The sequence below is a fragment of the Equus caballus genome, unplaced genomic scaffold (assembly GCF_041296265.1).
Source record: "Equus caballus isolate H_3958 breed thoroughbred unplaced genomic scaffold, TB-T2T haplotype1-0000016, whole genome shotgun sequence".
In the NCBI taxonomy this organism is placed as follows: domain Eukaryota; kingdom Metazoa; phylum Chordata; class Mammalia; order Perissodactyla; family Equidae; genus Equus; species Equus caballus.
In genome coordinates this window covers 11,084,700-11,108,041 of record NW_027222391.1, presented here as the reverse complement: position 1 = coordinate 11,108,041, position 23,342 = coordinate 11,084,700, and the positions used below count along the sequence as shown (strand labels likewise).

The following is a 23,342-nucleotide window of genomic DNA, read 5'->3' as shown; positions in this document are numbered from 1 at the left end:
AAGGTACTGAGAAGGGTCACCGTGGCTCAGAGACAACCTGCTTGGGAACAGAAAGTGAGAGGCTAACCGCAGTCACTCAGGTGCCCAGTACATGATCAGAGCACCATTGATTAAGGCGCCTCACTAAAGACCCCCAACAGCTGGTGTTCGGCAAGAGCTCCCTCTGCCCCGGCCAGTGTGTTCGTGCTTTTAGGGACTGTCTGATGGAATCTTCCCTGCAGCCCTTTCCTGTCTCTCTTTGCAGCTTCTGTCGTGTTGTAGGCACAGTGCTGGTCACTGAGGATGCTGAGATGAACAAAAGAGAGCACAGCCCTGCCCTGTGGAGCTCACAGTCCCATGGTGCAAACCGGTAGCAGTGAAATAACCACATGCGGTGACAGGTGTTGGGAAGAGAGGCTGTGGGGGCGCCTGTGCGGGTAGAGGGGCCGCATGCTTGCAACAGGCCCTTTCTGGAGGCTGGGCAGGCTGGGCAGGTGGAGGTCCGAGGGACGGTAGGCTTCGGTGGCTGGAGAGTGGAGGGAAGGACCTCCTAGCGAAGGGCCAGCCATGGAGCAAGAGCAGGAGTGGAGAGTATGCGCGTCCGAAGCCCTAGGAGATAGGAAGTAGGTGTTTCCGTCGTTTGTAAATAGGAAAACTGAGGCTAATCCAGATTCAGAAATCTGCCCGAGGCGACACAGTAGATAGCAGACTGTATGAGTTTGCTCCAGCTGCCGTAACAAAGTACCACAGACTAGGGGCAGAAACAGCGGGAACTCCTTGTCTCACGGCTCTGGAGGCTGGAAGCCTGACATCAAGGTGCCGGCAGGGCTGCTTTCTCCATTGGCTTGCGACCGGCCATCTTCTTGCTGTGTCCTCACCGTGGCCTTTCCTCTGTGCTTGTGCGTCTCTGGGGTGTGTCTCTCTGTGTCCTAATCTCCTCCTATAAGGACACCAGTCGTATTGGATTAGAACCCACCCTAAGGACCCCATAAGCTGAATTACTTCTTTAGAAGCTCTGTGTCCTAAGACAGTCACATTCTGATTACAGGACGCTAGGGCTCCAGCATATGAATTTAGGGGACACATTCAGCCCCCGGCACTGACCTTCCCAAAAAGAGGGCTTGGTAGAGTCTGAGGAGGCAGGTGGGGGCAGCCCGGGGGTGCTGAGTCAGAGACGAGGGGGAAGAAGTGCAGCGCCGCCCTGAGGCGGGGCTCCGAGCAGGAGTGCGCGAAACGCAGAGGCTGAGCCAGGCTGGGGAGGGTGACCGTGCCTTGCCAGTGGAGTGAATGCATGTGCGCTGGTCTCCACGTCAGACACTAGAGTCGGAAAGAGCCAGGTCAAAGCCGGGGCCAGCCTGGGGCGAGGCACAGATCCTGGGGAAACCAGAGTCTGGTCAGAACCCGCTTGGGTGGATTTCCTGCAGCCACATCTTGCTCTTAATTACAAGCAGGTAATCATTGTGCGTCATTCTGTAGCTACCATCAACTCAGATGCCCTGCACCCGCCACTCAATACAACTGTCTGTGATGATGGAGATGTTCTCTGTGCCCTCCAAGATGATGGCCGCTAGTCACAGGCGACTGTTGAGCGCTTGCAGTGTGTCTAGTGCATGTGGCTGAGAGCTTTTACTTTTATTTAATTTTAGAAAGTTTACTTTTAAATTTAAAAAGTCACACGTGGCCACCACATTGGATAGCCTTGTCCTTGACAGTGCAGCTGCAATCATACTGATTGCTAGATCAGCCAGGAGGGGTTTGGGATCTCCAGGAATAGGGTGCGGGGGTGGGGAGCCCCTCTGAGAGGTGCACTTGTCAGCTAGAGCAGTTTGTCCACGTCTGCTGGACGCGGAGACCCAGCTAGGGGCGGGAGGGAGCCAGCTCTTGTGAGCTGCCCTCCCATTTCTCATTCTAAAGAGAAGGCAGGGCTCACTCGTTCAGCAAATGTTTCTGAAGCGCCTCCTCTGTGCCTCTGACCTCACGTCACTGCGGGGCTCCACTGGGGTAGTAGTCAGTCCCCAAGTATACTGCTTAGTGCGTGGTTGCCGTGTGCCAGCCACACACACTTTCTGTTATTAATTTAATCCTCAGAGCCATCCTCTGCGGTAGATACTATCTTTCTCACTTCACAACAGAGGAAAGTGGGATTCAGAGATTTTGAGTGACCGCTTCAGCAATTGGAAGAGGCCGGATTTGAAGCCAGGTCCCTCTGACTCCAGAGTCCACACTGGTAGTGTCTGTTCTCTTTTGGAAGATCTCATTGGAGAGGGGTGCATGTGAGGGGAGTGGGCCGGGGAGCACATCTTGTTGACTTTCGGAGATGCTGTCACTTGCAAGGCCAGCTTGTGTGAGGAGGACGCTGAGGGCGAGGCATCCACAGGCATCTGCTGAGAGACTTAACTCAAGCAAAAGCCAGGGAGGAAGCTGACTGTGAAAAATGGTGAACCAAAGGGGCAGGTCGTCTGGACACAGGGAAGGGCTAGTCTGTTGGGTCGTGAAATGCATATTGGGACAGGGACAGGCAGCTGGGTGCCCAGGAGGGAGCGTGGGAGTGGAAGGGCCTATCTCCTCCACCTGCTGTGCCCACTTCCTGCACGCTGCCCCTCTGGCCTCTGCATCACATGCATCTGAGAGCAGCAGCACGCTCGGGGTAGCAGCTGCCTGATAAGAAGGCTGCTCCGACCTCGACCTCCGGCAAGGTCATCTGAGACCTGGAAGTTATGAGAGGAAACAGCAGGTTTAGAGGAAAAACTGGCCTTTGGGGAAGTTGCAACAACTTGTGATTTCTACGGCTGTTTTGCTTTCTGCTCAGCTGCTTCTCCAGGATGGAAGACAGCCCAGGCAATAGGAAATGCCACCTGATGGCCAGCTCTCCAGTCTCCTCCCAGCATGCTTCAAGCGGATTGTGAGGATAATGTTGGGAAGTTTAAACCCAACCAAGGCCCTCGGGGTCCAGAGCAGACATTTTCCTGCCACCTCTGGTCAGACCTTTGAGTGCCGAGTTATTCATGCATTTACCAAATATTTCTTGAGCGCCGGGCACTGTGGTGGGTCCTGGGGTACGGGCATGGACAGGACAGCACTGTCCGAGGCAATTACCAGAAGGACGCGGAGAAGTTAGCCAGATGAGGGCATGTGGCTGGGGGAGAGACATGGAGTGTGCAGGCAGAGAGAAGGAATGTGGGCTCTGAAGGGTGCATTCAGGAGACAGAAAGACATTCATTGTGCCTGGATCTTAAAAGCAAGGAGGAGGAGTAAGAAGTGAGGCTGCACGGGGATGAGGAAGATCAGACGATGAAGGGTTTCCTAAGCCGCAGTACGTAAACAGATGGTCTCTTAGGTTGACGGCAGTACTGAGTTGCTGAAGATTCTAAGCAGGGGCGCGACTTGCTCAGATTGGAATGTTTATAAAAATTACTCTAGCTGTGTGGGGCTGGAGAATGGATTAGTTGGGGGCAAGAAAAGATTCAGGAAGAACAGTTTGAAAACTAGCACAGGTGATGGCCTGGATTGAATTAGAGACGCAGAAGCCGGGATGGAAAGAAGGGGAGGGGTCAAGAAATGAGGATGATTCTAAGCACTCGGTGAAGGAGAGTGCAGCTTCCAGGCTGACTTCTGGCTCAGGCGACTGGGTAGAAGAAGGTCCCAGTTAGTGATGCAGGAGACACAGAAGGATGAACAGATCTGTAGGGGAAGATGATGAATTCTGTTGAGGACATGTTGGGACATGAAAGGGAGGTGCCCACTGGCAGCTGGACTCGGTGGCCTGGAGCTCAGCAGTCGACCTGGGCTGGAGGTGATTTGCAGAGCTGCAAGGCAGCGAGGGTGCGAAAGGGCTTATCGGTGCCTGCTGCAGAACGGGAGTGCCTCCATGGACAAGGAGGCAGAGGCGCAGAGAGGCTGAGGACCATTCAGGGCTTCGTACCCAAGCTGAGATTTGAACCACACCCTTTGTGTGTTTGTGTGTGTGTGCGTGTGTGCACACATGCACGTGTGTGTTTTCCCCAGTAGGCAGTCCTGTCATTACTCATGCCTGTGCCAGCCAGTGTTTGAAAATATCACAGTTGCCTTTGCCAACTTGGTGCATAGCATTGGCTTAATTCTGTGGGACATCTAGCATTGACTGCCCCTAGAATAGGGACGGCACATTGATACTGGAGCTGGGGATTCAAATTGGCATTAGCTTGGTGGACAGGCAAATGGAGGGAGCATAATGTAGCCATGCGTGGTGAATGCTAGATTCAGAGGGTTCCTCTTTTGCACCCTGCCATATGGGCAGCTTCCGTGGCCATGAGCGTAGATCTTGGTGAAATCGCTTCTCTGCTGAAGAACGAGAGATCAGAAGATAGTTCCGCTCAGTGCTGCGTGTGCATGAACTCGCCGCGGTATTATTTGAGGTCAGAGTAACCTTGTGAGAGGCCACCTTCTGATCCTGCCAGCTGTCTCCTTTACCTGGAAAAAAGCTTAGCCATAAAAGAAGAGAAATAGCTTAAGGGGAAGGATGGAAGAGAGGGGAAGAAATAAATAGCCGAGATGGGCAGCACAGCCATACTTGTGAACACTCTGGGCTGTTGGAGCATGGCAGAGTGGAGTCTGCGTGAAATGTTTTGTGAAATAGCAGAGAGCAAGGCCATAGCCCCTGGGCTTCGGAGGCCGTAAGCTTATTAAAAGTTATATTTTGCTCCGTGGAAGCAGACCCTGTTTGTGTGTGCGTGTGAAAAGGAAACAAATCCTGGCATGAGATTCCGTTCCACTGAATTCATTCGGAAAGATGTTCCTGTTCGGTGGGCCAAGACGTGGTGAAAAACCATAGACGCTGCTTAGAAGCTGTTCTAAGGGGTCCGGCTTGTCAAGACCCAGTTCTGAGCAGCTGATTGCTGCTTGCCATTGTTCGACCTGGACTGGGGCTGAAAATGCTGATTCCCTGAATGTCCCTAAAATAGAGGCCAGCTCAGACCGGGCTTAGAGCTGGTGTGAGAGCACATGAGCCAGATTCTAAATCAGATCGAAGCAAGAGGGGTTGTCAGTGCTTTGACCAGAGAGATTCCCTGGGTGTTAATTCCACCCTCTGTGAGTAGGACTCGGGACTGGAACGCATCCTCAGCTCAAGGTTGTGGCCATCTTCTTGTCCCTTTTAGCCCTGCGTGGGCCGTTGTCTTCTCTGCGTCTCTCAGTGAATTTACTTGGACTAGTGCAGAGAGAGCATCCTGTTGGCTTAACCAAGTACCATCGCCCCCTAGTGGGCAGAGCCCTCTGTACGAAGCCTCATGGTAATCGTTGGCCAACCTATGGAGGTATCTTCTTTGAGTCAGATGCTGTGTTCCAGTCCAGTCAGTGGCCAACTCAGACAAAGCCATGTTACTTTGCCAAGTGGGCAGTGCTGGGAGGGGGAGTTTGAAATGGCTGGACCGTGGCCGACTTGCACACTCCCAGTATCTATTGTCGGGGCGAGGGCTTGGCTCAAAGCTAAGTTACCAGACTGGTTAACGGCTGGTGTGTTAATCGGCCGCTGTGTTAGAGAGTGGGCCCAGGAAGAGCAGGTGTGTTGAGTAGCAAGTCCAGAATCCCAGAATGATGCAAAGACCTTCCCGGGCTCGTCTAGTCTATTCTGTCAGGGATGTGGGAATCTCTCTGGATTTGGGTCAGAGGGCGAGGTTGAAAACCAGACACCACCACTTAAGAGCTGCGTGGTCTTCGGAAGCTTGATTAACCAATCGGAGCCTCACCTCTCGTGCTGTGAGCTGGACCAACAACAATGCCCCCTCCCAGGGTTGTGAGGATGAGGTGAGGAAGGTACCTCCCCTAGCATCTGGTACCCGGGAGGCACGTAATGCCTTCGTCTCCTTCAGTGAAATACCAGGGACCTTTCAGCATAGAGTCACTTGCGGAAGGAGTATGTCCACCCAAGGGCAAGTGAGTGGGATATAAGTTACATAAAGATTTTAGTTATTGCAGCCAAAAGAGTTTGGCAGACGGTGGCCAAACTTTCTAGGTCAGTGTCCGGAGAGGAGAGATATAGAGAGTGTTAGTGGTGATAATTTTGTCTGTCTGTCTTTCCTGCTCACTCACTCACTCATCTGTCACTTCTCTCTCTCTCTCATCTACTTTTTGTTCCATCTATCAGTCATCTATGTACACACACCTCATTTTTTAATTAAGAATTATTTCTTGAATGCCTAATATCTGCCAGGCACGGGGGGTACAGTGATGAAGAAAACAAACCCATGACTTCATAGAGCCTGCGTTTGAGGCGTGGGGTGCAAAAGATGATACATGAAAACTAACTCATGGCAGACAGTGACAGTCTAATGTGCTTCCGTGTGCACTGCTTCATCTTATCCTCGCGGTACCTCTGTGACGGAAGAGGGTCTCATCATCCCATTTTAAAGACAAAAAAAGTCAGACTGGGGGGGCGGGGGGTGCCTCGATTTCACCAGGTGGACACAGCCTGCCTGGGGCAGAGCCGCCTGACTCGGCATCCTGCATTCTTTTGACTTCCCCATGATGTAACTTCCTTGGAAAAGGGAGAAATGTGAACTGACGGGAAAAAAGAGAAGGTTTTCAAAATAAGAGTTTGTAAATCAACCTTAAGAAGTTCCATGAGTTGCAAGGGGTAAAAAATAGCTCACTCGGTTACCTTTATTTTCCCTTCTGGTTTTAAATTCCCATAGCACACTTTCTGTGAGCGGTGCAGGGGACTTTAGCTTCTCGCATTGCCAGGCAAATATTTATCCTTATGGATAAAGCAATGCCATAGTCGTCTTCATGGCCTTATTCTAAAACGTCTTCCCTCCCTCTGGAATTTTACACTAGGCCAGCATTCTTGTTTTTGTTTGTTTTTTGGTGAGGAAGATTGGCCCTGAGCTAACATCTGTTGCCAATCTTCCTCTACTTTAGGTGGGACGCCACCACAGTGTGGCTTGATGAGCGGTGCTACGTCTGCGCCTGGGATCTGAACCTGCGAACCCTGGGCTGCAGAAGTGGAGCACGCACACTTAACCACTTGGCCCCCGGGCCAGCCCCCTAGGCTAGCATTCTTGACCGTTCCTCTCCTCTCTTTGAGGATTTGTCAGGGGCTGCAAGGCAGATGCCCAGTGGGGCCGGGCAGGTGTGACAGTGCGTGAAGGGGGCCTGGTGGGAATACTGGTGACCTTGAGAGTGAGCGTGTGTCCTCTGGGGGCGGCCGTGACTCAACGCCATCCAGTCCCCACAGGTGTTGAGGGTGCACCGTGTTGCCAGTGCTCGTCCTTTGGGAGAAACAGAAGTCAAGATTTCATGCACAATATCTTCAATTTAAATTTTAGTTCAGTTTCAACAAAACAAAATAAAACCCATAGTGTGGGCCAAACCAAGCATGCCTGCGGGCCAGGGTATTTTGGGTCATAGGCTGGGTTACAACCTGCTGTCATGGGACACTTCTCAGTGGAGAGAAGGGATGTGTTTACATCAGAGATCAGATTTGATTTGTTTGGCCCGGAGAGTTTTGAGACCCATTTTGAGTTAATGGCTAATATTTTAAAAGTGGGATATTTCACCCAAAGATCTAGGTTTCTGGCTTCTTTAGAAAACAAAAATCAAAAGATGGAACAACACTGAGTCCAGTGTTACCCAGTCACAGACTCCTGGTGCTGAGTGTGGCACTTCCTTTAGACAGGGGCTGCCTAGTTTGCCACAGTCCCCATCGCTCCCTATTGTTGACTTCTGGCCCACTGCACTTACTAATGTGATCTCCCTGATGCCTGTAGGCATTGGAGTTTGTGCTCACAGGTTCAAATCTGTGTTTGATCAGAACGTGAAAGGGGCATTCCAACTCACCTGACATCAGTGTGGGTTGACGGTGAAAATCAGCGTGCTAGTTCTCCCCAAGCAGAAGATCGCTCCCAGGAGCAAAATCAGTCCTGCTGGATCTTCCTAGACCCTTTTACTTTTTATCTGTGCCTGGTGGAAGATCTGTGTGTGTGTGCGCGCCTGTGCGTGTGCGCACACCTGCATCCATCCTGTGTGTGCACGTGTGCGTGCATGGCATGGAGGTTTGATCTTTCTCCCGTTTCCCTCCATCTCCCCCTTTACCAAGCAGTTATCTCTGCTGTCTTCGGCTCTGGCTCTCAGGCTTGGGGAGCAACCTCTTGCTCATTGGTGTCAGGAGGACCAGGCATCCTCACTCTCGTGGTGGGCCCCTCTGAGTGGCTGGCGATCTTGCTGTTTTACGTGTTGTTCGCCTCTCACAACCCGTTTCTATCTGCGATGCTCTGAAATCCGTGGCAGTCTCCTTGAGATACGCGTGTTCAGCAGCTGGGACCACTCAAAGCTTTATCCCTCTATTCTGCCACCATTGCCCCTTCATGGAAAGGATTTGAAAAGGAAACCTTGACTTTTAGATTGATTTTTAAATAAGCACCTATTTAGCTGTTGGTGCTTGAAAAGCAGCCTGGATTATAGTCTTCCAGCAAGCAAACAGTATTCTAATTGATGCCTTTCCTAGCTGATGAAAGGGGCCTCTGCGGGTAATTCCCCCCAGCCTGGGGACAGACCTGATATTCACAGGTTGTTGACAACAGCGGGGAGTGGGGAGAGGTCAGGAACGCGGGCACAGGCGAGTGCTTTCTCCTCTCCTCGGTCCTTCCCCCGTGGACTCTTGTCCTGCAGCTTCCTCTCCCTTCTAGTTGATTGCCGTGGTTTTGGTGGTCATGCCAAGGTTTTTTTGCTGCATTTCTGAGAACAAAATGCAGAGTAGGAAGTACTGTTGCATTGCTAACCCAGTGGTTTCCAGGAAAGATGATGGACAGAGTGTTTAAAATTGGATTGGAACTTAGAAGTTTCCAGATTCGTAGATGCCTCCCACCGGGTGAATAGTTTTCTCTGCTTTTACTAGAGATGTCTAGAATCTAAAGTGCCTTTGCCAAGAGATGAATAAAAGCCTTTCCTCCTCCATCGGGCCTTCCTAGAGTGTGAGAAAGAAAGCATATTCTCCTTTCACTCCAGTCATGATGGCCTTGAGGAGAAGTGAATAGCCAGCATTTATTGACCACTCCTTAGACACCAGGCTTTGGGCTGAGTGCGTCACATGATCATCTTGTCCTCACAACCAGCTTAGGAGGCTGCTCTTGTTGTCATCTCCAGTTTACAGATCAGGAGACAAAGGCGCAGAGAGGTTAGGTAACCTCTCTCAGGCCACACAGCGGGGGAGGGGTGGTACCTGGGTTTGAGCTCAGCCCATTCTTTTAAGTGGAACACACTCTGCGCTGCAGCCTATGTTGATACATTTCATCCGGCTGCGTGTTTCCTGATACTTTTCTCTCTGCCGTTTACAGAGTCTGTGGAGGCCGAATGTTGCAATTCGTGAAGAGCGGTTAGTGTGCAGGACATTACTCATCATAAAAGTGAATAGTCAGTGTTTATGACATGGCAGGGACTGTGCTAAGTGCTTTAAATGCATTTTCACTTGGGGCTCTCACACTGACTCTGAAACGTGGGTATGGAAGTCACCGACCACGATCCTACCTCCAGGATTTGAACCAGGATTGATACAGTTAGAAGTGAACCCACCCTTTAATTTACCATGTTGCAATTTCATCCTCTGCTGTTCTCTCTTCAGTGTCTCGTCTGCTCCAGCCACAGGATGGCTCAGTGCTGTTGGTTTAACATGCTACATGATTTCCTACCTCAGGACCTTTGCACAACCTCAGCTCTCTGCTTGGCACACCTTTTCTCTTCTTCTCCCCTCAGCAAACCATGCTTTAGCACCCCGTTCAGGTGTCACCCTGGGAAACTTTCGGCATCTTCCATGGAAAGAGCTAGTTGCTTCTCTCTGCCTCCTCCCCTGGAACCCTGCTGTCTTTAGACTTTCTTACTGCCCTCCTTACACTGTGTTGTCATAATTTGTATACCCCATGGAGTTGTAAATCCTTTGAAGTGGAGATTATGAAGGATGCATCTCACCCGACTGTGTGGTTTGTCACTCTCCCAGAACCTACTCCAGTGGCGGGTAGTCATAGGTGCCCAGGCGCCAATGATGAGTCCCTGTCTCGCTGGTGCCTAGCCTGGAGCACAGGAGCAGACATGCTGAGCGCATATGACAGTGCTTGTATTAGTCAGGGCTCTCCGGAGAAACAGAGCCAAGAGGATATATACAGACATATTTAAGGGGACATTTGTCATGGGAATTGGCTCACGTGGTCATGGAGGCTGAGAAGTCCCCTGCTCTGCCACCTGCGAGCTGGAGACCAGAAACCAGGTGGTGGAATTCAGTCTGAGTCTGAAGGCCCAAGAACCAGGAGCTCGGATGTCCGAGGGCAGGGGACGATGGACGTGCCAGCTCTGAGAGACAGAGGGAACTCACCCTCCCTCCCCTTTTTCCCGTTTGGGCCCTTGAGCGAGTGGAGTTGCCCAGCCGCTGTGCTGCCAGCGGATCTTCTTTACTCCGTCGGCTGCTTTAGTCCCTTCCAGAAACACCTCGCGGACACCCCCAAAATAGTGTTCTCCAGGTATCTGGGCATCCCTTCCCCAGCCCTGTCCAGTGGACAAGATTACCCATCACCGTTCTCAGTATGGTTTTATTGATGGTTTTGTATCATTCTGACCCCCTCCCCACCTCTTTGTTACCTTCTGGCTTCAAACAGCGTTTAGTAGACGATGGAATCATGTTTCTCGCCCAGAGGTTGGCTGACCTCTTCCTGTAAAGGGACAGAGAGCAAGTATTTTAGGTTTTTCAAGCTGTGTGGGCTCTGTCAACTACTCACTTCTGCCATTGTGGCGTGAAATCAAACTTTGTTTGCAAACATGGCAGCCGGCAGATGTGGCACACCGGCTGTCGCTTGCTGACCTGTGTTCTAGGAGATTCTTGTTGTGACAAATACTGGAAGATGATAATTGGGCTGCTCTTATCACACTCAAGATTAGCTTAGTTGCCCAAGCCACAGTCTTAAACTGGGCCTTGAAGAGAGGATTGTGTGTTCAGTGTCATGCATAGCATCACTCCGAGTGCCTCACTGTTGGCCCATTTAGGTATCATTAAAGGGGTCTCGTAGGTTGTCATGGAAAGGACCTATGCTTTGGAGTCAACTATTCTGGTTTGAATTCTGCATTTAAGCTGTGTGATCCTGGGTAAGTTACTGAAATACTTAGATCACCATCCTTACCTTGCAGCATTTTAATGGGCTGCAAATATTTAGCCTGTTTCAGGCACATAATAGGGATTGAGCAAATATTAGTTACTTTTTCTTCTTGCAGGCTTTTACCGCAAATCCCAACCTTTCAGCTGCAACATGGAAATGTAAACTGTAAAAGCCACTAGAGCCCAGGGAGGCCCAGTGTATTTGAAATTCTAGAAAGAGTCTTTGAAAAGTGAGAGACATTTAAGTCTGAGGAATTTGTCCTTTCTAACTGTCTCACCATTCTCTTTGAGACGGAGTGAGAAGAATTTGACATTTCATTTTCACACCTGAATGTTACAAGTCTAATGCAAGCTTGGGAATCAGAGGTGGCTGTGACGTCAAGGGACGGGGAACGGAGGTTGCAGACCAAAGGCAGAGATGGCCTGTTCAGCTCTGCAAGGAGGTTGATTGGATGCCTACAAGGTTATCAAAGGGACTCTTACGAACATTCTGGGACCAGGAGGAGTAAATATTGGGATGCTCTATTGGGAAAAAGAAGTTGGATGAGACCCCTGTATCTATCTGTACGTGCCACACATCATAAGTATCTATGTCCCACAGCTCCTTGCGTATGGTGTAGGGCACCTAAATGTCGCAGAGAACTGTCTGGCTCCGCGTCTGCCCACACTTCGCATTCTGTTCCCAGACGGGATCTCCGCAAGCGTTCAGAAATGCCTCTCCTTGGTCCAGGCTGACTTCTGTGCTCCTTACAGCCAGTGTCTTCATGTTTTTACCATTGAGCTTTGGCGATGTTTCTGTCCTATTGCCTGCACGTGGGGCCTCCCATGACTGGACCCCTCGCCAGGCAGACCAAAACGCTCCTTCCTGTCCAGTCCCAAGGCATTCTGTTTATAAGCCCTCAGACCACTTATAACACGGAATGGACCTTCGTCGTGCCTCTCTCTCTAATAGATGAAAAGCTCCTTGAGGACAGAGGTCACATCTTATTGATCCTTTTAGCTCCAGTACCTGGCATGGTGGCAGGTACTTATTAGCGGCTTGATAAATATTGCTGACTTTGAAAACAGGAAATTATTTTTAAATTTGGAGATATTTTCAAGCTGACAAACTGAAAATGTCTTGAAACGCTGGCTGTCCAGAAAAAATGGTTTTGTGTTGACTTTGAAGTTGAGTGGCCCGTCCTTTTAAACCAGCCCCGCTAGGCCCTCGGCGAGTCTCAGCGCATCTTGGTGACAGAACGACATCGCCCAGAGGCCTGCGGTGATTGGCTGCATCATGGGGCGCACTGTCGTTCCAGATGTCGGTCCTGCGGGGTTTTCCTGCGGGAGCAGCAGGGAGCGGAGCCACCGCTCAAGAAACACTCCAGGATCTGCAGCTTTGACCCTGAGAACCGTCCACGCAGGTGGGTCAGGCGGAGGTTCAGTCCACGGTGACTGGAGGGCAGGGCGAATGGGTCAAACCAGGCATTTTGTGGGAAGTGGTTAATGTTTAGGAAGAGTGAGCACTTGAATAAGAGTAAGCAGCCACGGCGAGAGCCCTTCGGGTGGCTTCTCAACCTGGGATTTAGCAAACGTCTGCTGGCTGCCCGCCATGTGATGGGCGCTCAGTGAGTTCAAGACCTTCTGAGAGAGGCACTAGCAATGTTTCCATTTTGCAGTTGGGAAAATCAAGATTCAGAAAATTAAGTAACTGTCGCAAAGACTTAGAGCTGGAGAGCTGGAGTGACTGTGATTCAGACTCAGGTCTCTGTGCTCAAGAAATGCCCTCGTCCTTTGCTGTGGCAATGGTGGTTTAGCCCATGAACTCTAAAGCCAGACTGGGTTTCAACGCCGGCTCTGTTACTTATGAGCTGTGTGACCTTGGACAACTTACTTAATCTCTCTGTGCCTCAGTTTCCTCATCTGTAAAGTGCGGATAATAATAGTTCCTACCTCACTGTGATGATCAAATGATGTCCTATGTATAACATGCCCAAAACGGTGTCTGACATCCAGCAGGCACTGCACAAGTGTTTGTCATTATTACGTAGGACCACCTCTTCCATACAAGGCGCCTACTTGGTCTGTTGCATCGTTTTGCATGAATCTTGGTGGGCATAGCGCAGCGTACTCTTCACCCACTGTCCCTTTCTCGGACAGCACTGAATTTCCAGGGACACGGGGACCTTTGACGCATCTTGCCCCAGCTCGTAGCTTAAAATCTGGTGATGTTATTATTTTTCTTCTGCACGATCGTGCATCGCAGGGATTTCTCTTGTAGCACTGACTAAACAGGATGCTATTTCTGCAGGGGCCTTGGTGACTGAGCTGCTGTGGAACCCACCACGTTTATGTGTAGTTTGCGAACTGGCAGGTTGATCCATCAAGAGTTCCAGGAGCAGAAGCGCACCTCATTCTGTTTTTCTGGGAGGTCCCCCGCCACGCTGTCTGTGTGATGTGCCGGAGGTTGGTTTCCTAAGGGCCTGCAGCGGGAGGGACATCAATACTGAGGGTTCTAGAGAATGAATCTGGACAATGAGTGTTGCTGGCCTGTGTCTGCAGGGTGAGCAACTGTTGCCTGCCTCTTGCCCTCCCATAAAGGAAGGCGGCACATGTCTGCAGAATGTTCCATGGCTGAAGGGTCGCGGATTCTGTCATTAGAAAACACCAGGGCTTGTTATATGTTTAGTGGGAAAAGCCTTCCCTACGTTGGTCCGTTCATCTCGCCTGCTGCTTGCAGACCTCCTCTGGCTGTGCGTTAGGTACAGAATCAACTCCAGAGTCCTTAGCCTGACACACAGGCCTTACGGTTTCAGGTGCCCCAAGTCCAGCTGGGTGCAAAAAGCCACGCCCTCTCCCCCCACTTGTACCCTGTAATCACTTTCCACTGAATTTCTTGACTGGTCTCCAGATAGTTTGTACTTGCTCATAGCTTTTGCCTTTGCATGTGCTCTTTCTTTTGTATGGTATGCCCTGTCTCCTCTTCTCCAATGGCAAACTCCTACTTATCCTTCAAAACCCAGCTCTGATAACGCTTCCTTTGGAGAAGGCTTCTGCAAGGCACCTAAGCCAAATTACTTGCCCTCTCTCCTGTCCTCCTCTAGCACTCTCTTCTCTGGTATGATAATGAATCCATTGACTTTTGTTATCTCTCCACCAGTGCATACTCCTTCATGGCAGAGACCGATTGTCTCTGACCTCCTTTATTTCTGATAGGAGTGAACCATGAGTTCGAAGTCCTGGCTTGCAGGAGTCTGGTTTCTGCAGGGCCGTGCCTGCTTGGCGAGTTCTCCTGATTCAATGCATTTATTTTTAGCAACAAAATTTAGCGAAAATCCCCAAATATGCATGCCGTCACTACAAGGTGCGTTATTCCGTGGGTGTTGCTTAGCCAATGCTCCCTCCCCGTTTTAATCCGCTTCCCCCTGATTGGTGCCGTCCTGCACCCCTTTCTCTAGTGCTGCTTCTCTGAAAGGCGTTCCGTGTCTCCGCTGCCCCCTGATGTGTGGGTGGGGAGTCTCTCTGGACTCAAGCACGTTAGCCTGTCGGCGTTGGTGAGTGAAGTCAGTCATCTTGCAACTGACCCAACCTCAGAATTAACATTTCCAGTCCCCACTTTGTCTGTTTTGTTTGTTTCTCTAAAACCTGCTGGTCTCCTTCACACCTCCATAGCTTTGCCAGGATTCAGTAATCACTCATTTTTTTCAGCAAATGGTTATTGTTTACCTTCCATGTGTCAGGCACAGCTCTAGGCATTGGGGATGCAGCAGAAAGCACAAGAATATAGAGCTTCTACCTTGAATATATGACTAAATTAAATATTGTGACGGAAGATGAGAGCACTGTGGAGAAGAATGGAGGTGAAAGAATAAGTCTTGTGGATACTTGGGGGACGAGCATTCCTGGAAGGGCTAACAGCAGGTGCAAAGGCCCTGAGGTGGAGGAGTACCTACCGGGTTTGAGGAACATGGAAGATCGCTGTAGAAACTGTGACTTTTATCCTGGGTGAGATGGGAAGACATTGGAGAGCTTTGAGTGGAGAAATGCCACTGACTTCATGTCTTCACAGCATTACTGTGGCTCTTGTGTTGAGAATCGACTGTGTGGGCCAAGGGAGGAAACAGAGAGCAGTCAGAGAGCCCTGCGGTCATCCACGTGAGAGCTGCGGCGCATCGGACAGTGGTGTTCCCAGTCCGCGAGGACACCCTTCTCTGTGCCATCAGGAACAGTCTTTCTCCTGTAAAATCGAGGGCCGGGGCATCCTCCTGCTGTAACTCTCCCGGACTTTCTTCTCCTGCCCTCAGCACGTTTGACGTAAACTCCTGCGGTAGTGATCATCGCGTGCTGTCATCCTCACTGAGCTTTTCTTCCTGCGCTGGTTTTACTTCACTTGGGAATCCTTGGGAACTTACTCATTTGTGAATTCCCAGGGACTGGCACAGAGCCTGGGACATAGTAGGCAAGTTTGGAGGGCGGGACGCACATTGCAAAGCTACCTGGTGGACACCCCAACACCCATGCTCACCGTTTCTTGGCGTTCTAGAAGAGAGCTAGTCCAAGTCTTGCCTCTGCCTTGCCGGCTCGTGTGGCTGAACAATTGTGCATTCTGAAAAGAAGAGCCCTTAGGGGGATGAAAAGATTGTAAGAGAAACGGATTTAGATTCGCTAACACTGAGCTAAGAACTGTGTGCATGTTTCCGGATTTCATCTTCACTCGATCTCATGAAGCATCATCTCCATTTTACAGATGGGATAACTGAGGCTCCAAGGCTTTAGATCACCCGGCCAGTAAGTGGCAGACAACAGTCCAACCCAGGTCTGTGGGCTTTGAAGGCCAGCGCTCTCCCCAAAGATAGACTGTTCCACCGAACCATCGGGAACCAACTCATCCTGCCTGATCGCCTTCGTATTATAAAACCTAGTGGGGAAGGCTGCAGCTGTTAGCTCTGGGTCTTACTCCAACTGTCCACCAAGGGATGCAAGAGTTTCTTGAGTAACTCAATTCCTTAGAAAATAATTCGCCTTCTTTTCACTTTCTGCATTCTCTTCTCTAAAAATTTCACATAAATAACATAATATACCATTATAATATTTTATAATACATAATATAAAGTATATTAAATATATATAGATATGTAAAATATAAATAGATATTATGTTATATATATATAAAGTCACCCAGGAGATACATGGACAAAACCTGAATGTCCCTTGATGGGGGGAGTTAAGAAAGGTGCAGCCCTAAAAAGAAACTGAGTGGCCCTACGACATGCCAGGACGGCGTGATTCCTAGGTGCATTTTAAGGGGAAATAATTAAAACAAAGCGTTCTGTGTATCGTGTGTTTTCGTTTGCATAGAAAGAGGCCTGTGCAGATGCACACCGGCTGAGCTGTGGGCGGTCCTGGCGGGTGGGGAAGACGTTGGCACAGTGTCTGATTCTTCGGTGGGGCCAGGTGGATGGCAGGTCACAGGTGGGAGGCAGACTGATTTTTCAATAGATTCTTCTATGCTATTTGATTTTTTAAAGAATCTAAGATGCACACATATATGTACACATACGTATAAAATATGTATTTCGATTGGTATATAAGTATAATATATATATAAATGTTGACATGTATTTTTTAAAATCTAGCTAATTTTAAGCAGGGCTTCCCCGGTGCGTGTGGTATCTCTCGTACACCATCGCACAACTCTTTGGCTTCACAGACGGTCTCTGGGGACAGAGGCCCTTTGGTTGGGGACAGCCACTCTGGAGGCTGTCAGCTCCGCGTGGGCTGCCTGGCTCGCTGAGGCGGAAACCCCCTGGGGCCTGGCCTCATGCCCTCCCTTTGAGCCCTTCCCCTCCCGCCCTCAGTCTGCTCCCTGCGCATCCTTCCAGGCTCAAGTCCTGCAGGATGGAGCAAGCCTGCTTCTCTTACGGCTCCAACAGGAGCTGACGTGAATCTTACTGGCTGCTGGCCTGCTTAACTTGATGTGTCCGCTTGGCTAGGCTCTGGTGCCCAGTTGTTTGGTCAAACACCAGTCTCGATGTTGCTGTGAAGGTATTTGTTTTAAATGTGATTAATATTTAAATTAGTAGATTTTGAGGAAAGCAGATTATCCTCCACAGTGTGGTGGTCCTCATCCAATCAGTTGAATCTGTCTGTCTCTATAGATCTATCTATCTATAAATCTTTATCATACAGACATATGCCTATGTCTACATCTAGATATATCTATACTGTCTGTGTCTATGTCTATATCTGTATCCATTTTCTCTCTCTCCCCCACCTTTTGGTTCTGTTTCTCTGGAGAAACCTGAGAAATATACAGCTGTGATTGGCCTTACTTGAGCCATGGTCCTGCCCCTGATGCATTACTTTCTCCATAAGAATGCAACACACTGGGCTAAAGTTAGGGGTGGCTCCCCGGGCTGTGGGGGGAGTGAGATCCGCCCTAATGACCATGGTACTGAGGATGGGAGAGAGGTAGTCTGGAAACCAGAATCAGGCTGTTACAGGAAGTAGAATAAGTGGAGGCTGGAGTGAAACACAACAAAACAGAGAACAGAAGTCCATCACTGTGGCTGTTATTATCTCCTCTTGCAAATGAATTAACAGGCTCAGAATGGTTAAGAGGCATGGTTGAAGTCACACAGGAAGTTGGTAATTGAGCAGGATTCAAGCCTAAGTGTGTATGATCTTGAAGTCTTTATTCGTTCTTTGTCCCGCATCATTTCATTCCTTCCTTCTTTTATTCATTTCATCATCCAGCCAGCCAACAGTAAACTAACGTTTACCGGCTGCTCACTATTGACAGACATGGACTGTGCTGGACCCTGAGGAATCCAGATCATCTGACCTTAAAAGTGAGAAAAAAATGTTTCCTGTGCTGCAGACCGCTTTTCAGATATTCCAAACAAAATTCACTTTTCTCGAGCTGCTCAGAGCAGGCACATTCAAATCCGGATTGGTCTTCAGAGAAAAGTACAAACTCCTTTTCCGCTGAGCCAACTCATTTTCAATTCACTCCATGAAGTCAGGCAGAGTACCAGGAGGGTAAAAACAATCGTAACGACACCACCGCCCACTGCTGTTTACAAGAAGGGGCATTCCTGGTGGGGCAGAGGAAGATGGACGGCACCCGTGTGCCACAGCTGGCATGGCGTCCTGGCAAGTGGCAGATTTATGGCTCTGGCATCGCCAAAGGAGGAGTCCCTTTCCACTGATGTCCTTCCGAGCTCCCCTGGTTGGTTATTGCTCCGTTTCTTCTTAGCGTGAGTGATGAGAGGGTCCTAGGAGGCAAGTGGGTGCATGCAGGCGAGCAGTTGTTCCATGGATTTATGGTTTATTCTCTGCTCGAGTCACTTTCCTGGCTGCTGCCGCTGTGAATGAGTTCCTCTGTGAGAGCAGCTCCTGGCGTCGCTGTGCCCACTGCTGCCTCCGGGCCTTTGCCGGACATGCCCTGCCTGTTACTGTAGGTCAGTCCAAGCCCTTCCCCTTCCATGTGGCCAAGCTGTAATACTAGTAATCGTGGTCCCGTTTGACATTCGTGTGGCACTTTACAGTTTATAAAGTAAGGTACGGTTTATAAAGCAGTGGGTCACACTGGTTCAGAGCACGGTCTTTGGAGCCAAACTGCCCGGGTTCAGATCTCAGTTTAGCCTTCACAGGCCAGATAATCGTGGGCCACCTACTCTCTCTCCCTCGGTTTCTGCATCAGTAAAGTGTGGGCAATCAGAGGGGCTCTTGTGGAGAGTAATTTGAGCTTATCCATGTAAATCAGAGGGTAAGCCCTAAACAAATGATTATTATTTTTATTTTATTATGTAAGTCATCCTAAAAGAAGGAGGAGAAGCAAAGAATTGGCATAGTGGTTTGTAATCTCAGCTCTGCCACTAATCTGTGTGAGCTTGGGCAAGTTATCAGTGTTCTGTCATCTGTAAAATGGGGATGATGACAGTGCTCACTGCACAGGGTGGTTGTGAAGGTTAAATGAGATGTTGCCTGGTAAGTGTTGAGCACAGTCTCTGTGATGCAGTGAATGCCCAATGACAATCGTTTTTAGCGGTAACTAGGCACCTTAGAAACATTTAACCACTACGTCAAGTGAGCTTGATTTGTGCGATATAATCCTAAAGGAACTTTATTTTTGTCTTCTATTGTTTCTTCAGATTTACTCAGTGGGGCTGATTCTGTTGCTGCCTCTGGATGAAAATTCTGGAAGGCCCTACTGACTTTTTGGTACCTATTCAGTAACAGAAGGTCCTACAGCCCCTGTAAGTTGCAAAACTCAGTTGCACATCAATAATTAACATATTCAGTCCAGTGCAATTGCTAAAGCTTTAAACGTGGTTTCTGGGCTTGCCACACACAGGGCAGCTTGCTGTCATGACAGGGAGGTGACCAGCTTCTATCTCCTCCCTCATCTGCTGACCACAGTTTCTGCCTTCTCCAGCGCTGGAGAGGGGACAAGGGAGAGGAGAGGGGACATGAAAGTGTTTCCTTGACTGGACTGTCGTGAGCTGGTATCAGCACACTTCCTGGAATTGGCAGATGTTTCAAGCAGGCTCTTTTGCTCGTGGTTGCTTTTGGGGTTTCTTTGGAGATTCCCATACACATCGACATCCCTAATTGCTGGAGCTCTCTCACCAGCGATTCTCTTGATGACAGAAATTGCATCGCTGTTTCTGCACTATCACTTACAACTTCTTCTCAGCCCTTAGGAAAACGCGATTTCACTTCATCTCTTTCTGTTGAGATTCCGTTTTTCCTTCCAAGTTGTCCTCTTGGATAGAACCTTCTCTCTTACACATGGCTCACGTCTGGTTCACGGAAACATGAGCTTCCCACAAACTCATTTAATCTTCACCTGCCTTTGTGTGATGAGTGCTGTCATCGGCATTGACAGGGGCAGAATCTGAGACGTTGAGTGTACACGTAGCATATCCAACATCACACAGCTAGCAAGTGATGAAGTCATGACCTTAATCCAGGTCATCTGACCCCATAGCCGAGATTTTGACCACCCACGTTGTACTTTCAACTTAAAATTGAACATAATTGTTTTCCTTCACTGTCTGAGAAAAGATGTGTAAAAATTATGTACAATTCTCCTTCTTGTCTTTTGATTTTTGGGGAAGTTATGGGAATGAAAATGTTCTAGTCATGCTTATCTAGTGTTTTCTCCTTTCCTGCTTCTCCCTCCAGAAAAGTCTAACCGTACAGAAAAACAAAAACAAACTCAGCCACCAAATAGAAAGACCTCTGTCTTTTGCTGGTGTCCATTTGCTCAGCATCACAGAACTCAGCGCATGTGCCCTTCCCACGAGCTGTCTCTCTGCCTCCCACCTTTTCTGTGTGTTTCATACCAATTCTCTCTAGCTCACGCTTAGATTTTCTCCACTGTTGGATCTTAACAATATAGTTTGGAATTCAATTTATAAGAAGAATATATTACACTTTACCAAGTTACACTGCATACCCTCTGAATCTGATTACTGACATCTCTGGGGTCTCAGGATTACTTCAGAGCAAACTTGATTAAACAGTGTTGGATTAGTTAAAGAGGGGTGCATCTACAGCTGCCTGGATAGCCCACTGTTCTTTAAGAAAAATATTGGATAGGGGCTGGCCCGGTCGCTCAGTGATTAAGTTCGCACGTTCTGCTTCTTGGTGGCCCAGGGTTCGCCGGTTCGGATCGCGGGTGCGGACATGGCACCGCTTGGCAAGCCATGCTGTGGTAGGCGTCCCACATATAAAGTAGAGGAAAATGGGCATGGATGTGAGCTCAGGGCCAGTCTTCCTCAGCAAAAAGAGGAGAATTGGCAGCAGTTAGCTCAGGGCTAATCTTCCTCAAAAACAAAAAAAGAAATATTGGATAATCCAATGCAGGCAAATCAGACATCAGCTTGTTTTGTTAATGTTCTGACCTCATTTAAAATTAATGAGATTTTTATTAAATTAGAAGATCCAGATAAGTTAAAATAAAATTGATTCATATATTTTTGCAGAGTTGAGCGTACGAAATCAAACTTCCAGTCTTATCGGCTTACTAGTTTAAAAATACTTTTCATAGATTTTAGTTCTCTTGGGGTAATAGCTTGTCTGTTTCAATGGTATGGGGTGTCCTGTCAAATGCTTTCGTTGTAATCAGCATTTTCTTTCCCCACTTAACACAAAGAAAACCTAATCCACCCCTCATTTTGCTGCTTTCTTTGAAAAAAAGAGAAGGATTGGGAGCTATTTAGCCAATCTGCCTTGCTGCAATTTCTCATATCAGAGGAATCTCGTTCTTCTTTTTTTCCTTCATATTTTGTAGATTGCAAATATGTTTGAAGACGTCGTTATCAGTGAAAGGATTCTTTTCAGTTTTCCACTGTGTTTCTTTTCATCAATCTAATTCTCTCTTTAACTCAATGCTGCTTTTATTTATAGCTTGTGACTCCTCTTCCGAACCTTCTTCTACTTTCCAGAATGGTTGCATTTTTAAAGCTACGCCTGATTGCCCATATTTCCAGTTTTTGCAGTTAGAACCATGGGGATTTGGCTTCCCTGCCCTCTGTTTTAACATCAGCTCCATTCATGGCTGTTGTCCCTGAAAATCACATATCTGCTGTCTACCAGAAAATCAAGCCAATTCTTGTTTTTTTCTGCCTGTGGCGTAATGACAATTTCCTGCTTTCTAGACACTTGAGTCATTTTGACGCTCCAGCTACTCGTGGGGAGAAATTGGTTATATTGAAGGATAGGGCAAGGTGACAGTGAAAAATATAATTAATAAAGAATTCGTGGTAATTCAGATGCTGAGTTTACTTATTTTTTTACACTCAGAAGAAAGATATTTATGAGCATTGTTTTTGTTGTGGTAAAATATGTATAAGAAAATTTACCATTTTAACCATTTTTAAAGGTCCAATTCAGGGGCATTAAGTACATTCATAGTGTTGGGCAACCATCACCATTGTCTGTTTCCAGAACTTATATATGTCTCAGAGATTTTGAAGTACTTGGGTGACCAAATCTGTTAAACATTTTTAAAGCACTTTTTACGTCATTGTGTCATTTTATTTGTTCTTTAAGGTACATCTTTTCGTTTTTCTAATTTATATTTATTGAGTGTTCCTGCTAATCTGGGCACAGTTCTGGGCACAGAGGGCTATAGTGTTAACCAGAAAGACAGGAAGCTCGTAGCTCAGTGAATTGGCTGGAGTGATTTCCAGGTCTTCTTTAGCTAGTCAACATTTCTTCACCCGTATATGGATATGTTGTCCTTTTCAGAGCAGTCAGACCAATGTCCCTTTACTTCAGTCTTCACTTCAGGCTTCTTCTCAAACCCCATCCCAATATTATATTTGGACTTTCCCAATCCTACAAAGGACTTTCTATTCCTTCTCCTTTATAGATATGTACTTTGCGGTATTCTTTCATGGATGTTTAAATGGTATTATATTGTATGTATTTCGGAGCAATTTGCTTTCTTTTTTCCCAGTTTTATTAAGATATAATTGCCACGCAGCACTGTGTAAGTTCAAGGTGTACAGCGTACTGATTTGACTTACATATATTGTGAAATGATTACCACAAGAAAAAACTGTTTTTCTCCCTGTGATGAGAACTCTTGGAATCTGCTCTCTTAGCTACTTTCAGACCCAGCATCCAGCAGTGTTCGCTGTACTCATCATGCTGTACCTTACACCTGTAGTACTTTTTTATCTTATCCCCAGAAGTTTGTACCTTTTGATCATCTGCAATTTGCTTTTTTACACAGCAACATTGCTTGGAAATCAATGCATATTGTTGTATTTATGAGTCTCCAGCAAATGCTCGTTGAATCCTTAGCATGCGGCAGGAGCTGTGAGCTAGATGTCTTCACCTCTCTTTCGCGTGTAACCTTAACAACAGCCCGGGAACGAAGTGTGTTGGCACCATCCTCATTTTATATACAAGAAAACCGAGAATCAGGGTCTTCAGGTGTTTTGTTCAGGGTTGCACAGCTGGTTAAGTAGAGTCAGGATTTGAACTCAGCTTCCTGACCTCGGAGCATATACAATTACCATTCCACCAAGCTGCCTCTGCCTGGTCGTTAAGTCAGAAATTTCAGTCACTCACAAAGATTTTATTTGTAGTTAGTCCAAATAAATAGCCCCTTAATCATGCGGTCACACGTAAATACAACATTGCAAGTGTGGTGAGTGTTTCAAGAGAAGTGCGTTGCTCTGTGAGAGGGGTTGACCTTCACTGTCTCAGCTTCCCTGAGGAAATGGTAATGAGCTGAAATTTGAAGGATGAA

General features: G+C 48.2%; 1 protein-coding gene across 50 annotated transcripts in view; it reads left to right on the top strand.

The window, feature by feature from the left end:
• Positions 1-23,342, top strand: part of LOC138922840 (heparan sulfate glucosamine 3-O-sulfotransferase 4-like) — a 205,028-nt gene that overhangs the window by 101,990 nt on the left and 79,696 nt on the right. Inside the window, exons 11-13 of one of the 50 annotated variants that reach the window (XM_070259288.1) lie at positions 12,388-12,492; positions 13,380-13,534; positions 19,225-19,329. The exons of the other annotated variants lie outside the window; for them this stretch is intronic. Coding sequence (XP_070115389.1) covers positions 12,388-12,492; positions 13,380-13,395 — 121 coding nt within the window. The 3' untranslated portion in view covers positions 13,396-13,534; positions 19,225-19,329. The remainder of the gene's footprint in view (positions 1-12,387; positions 12,493-13,379; positions 13,535-19,224; positions 19,330-23,342) is intronic. 50 annotated transcript variants of the gene reach the window in all.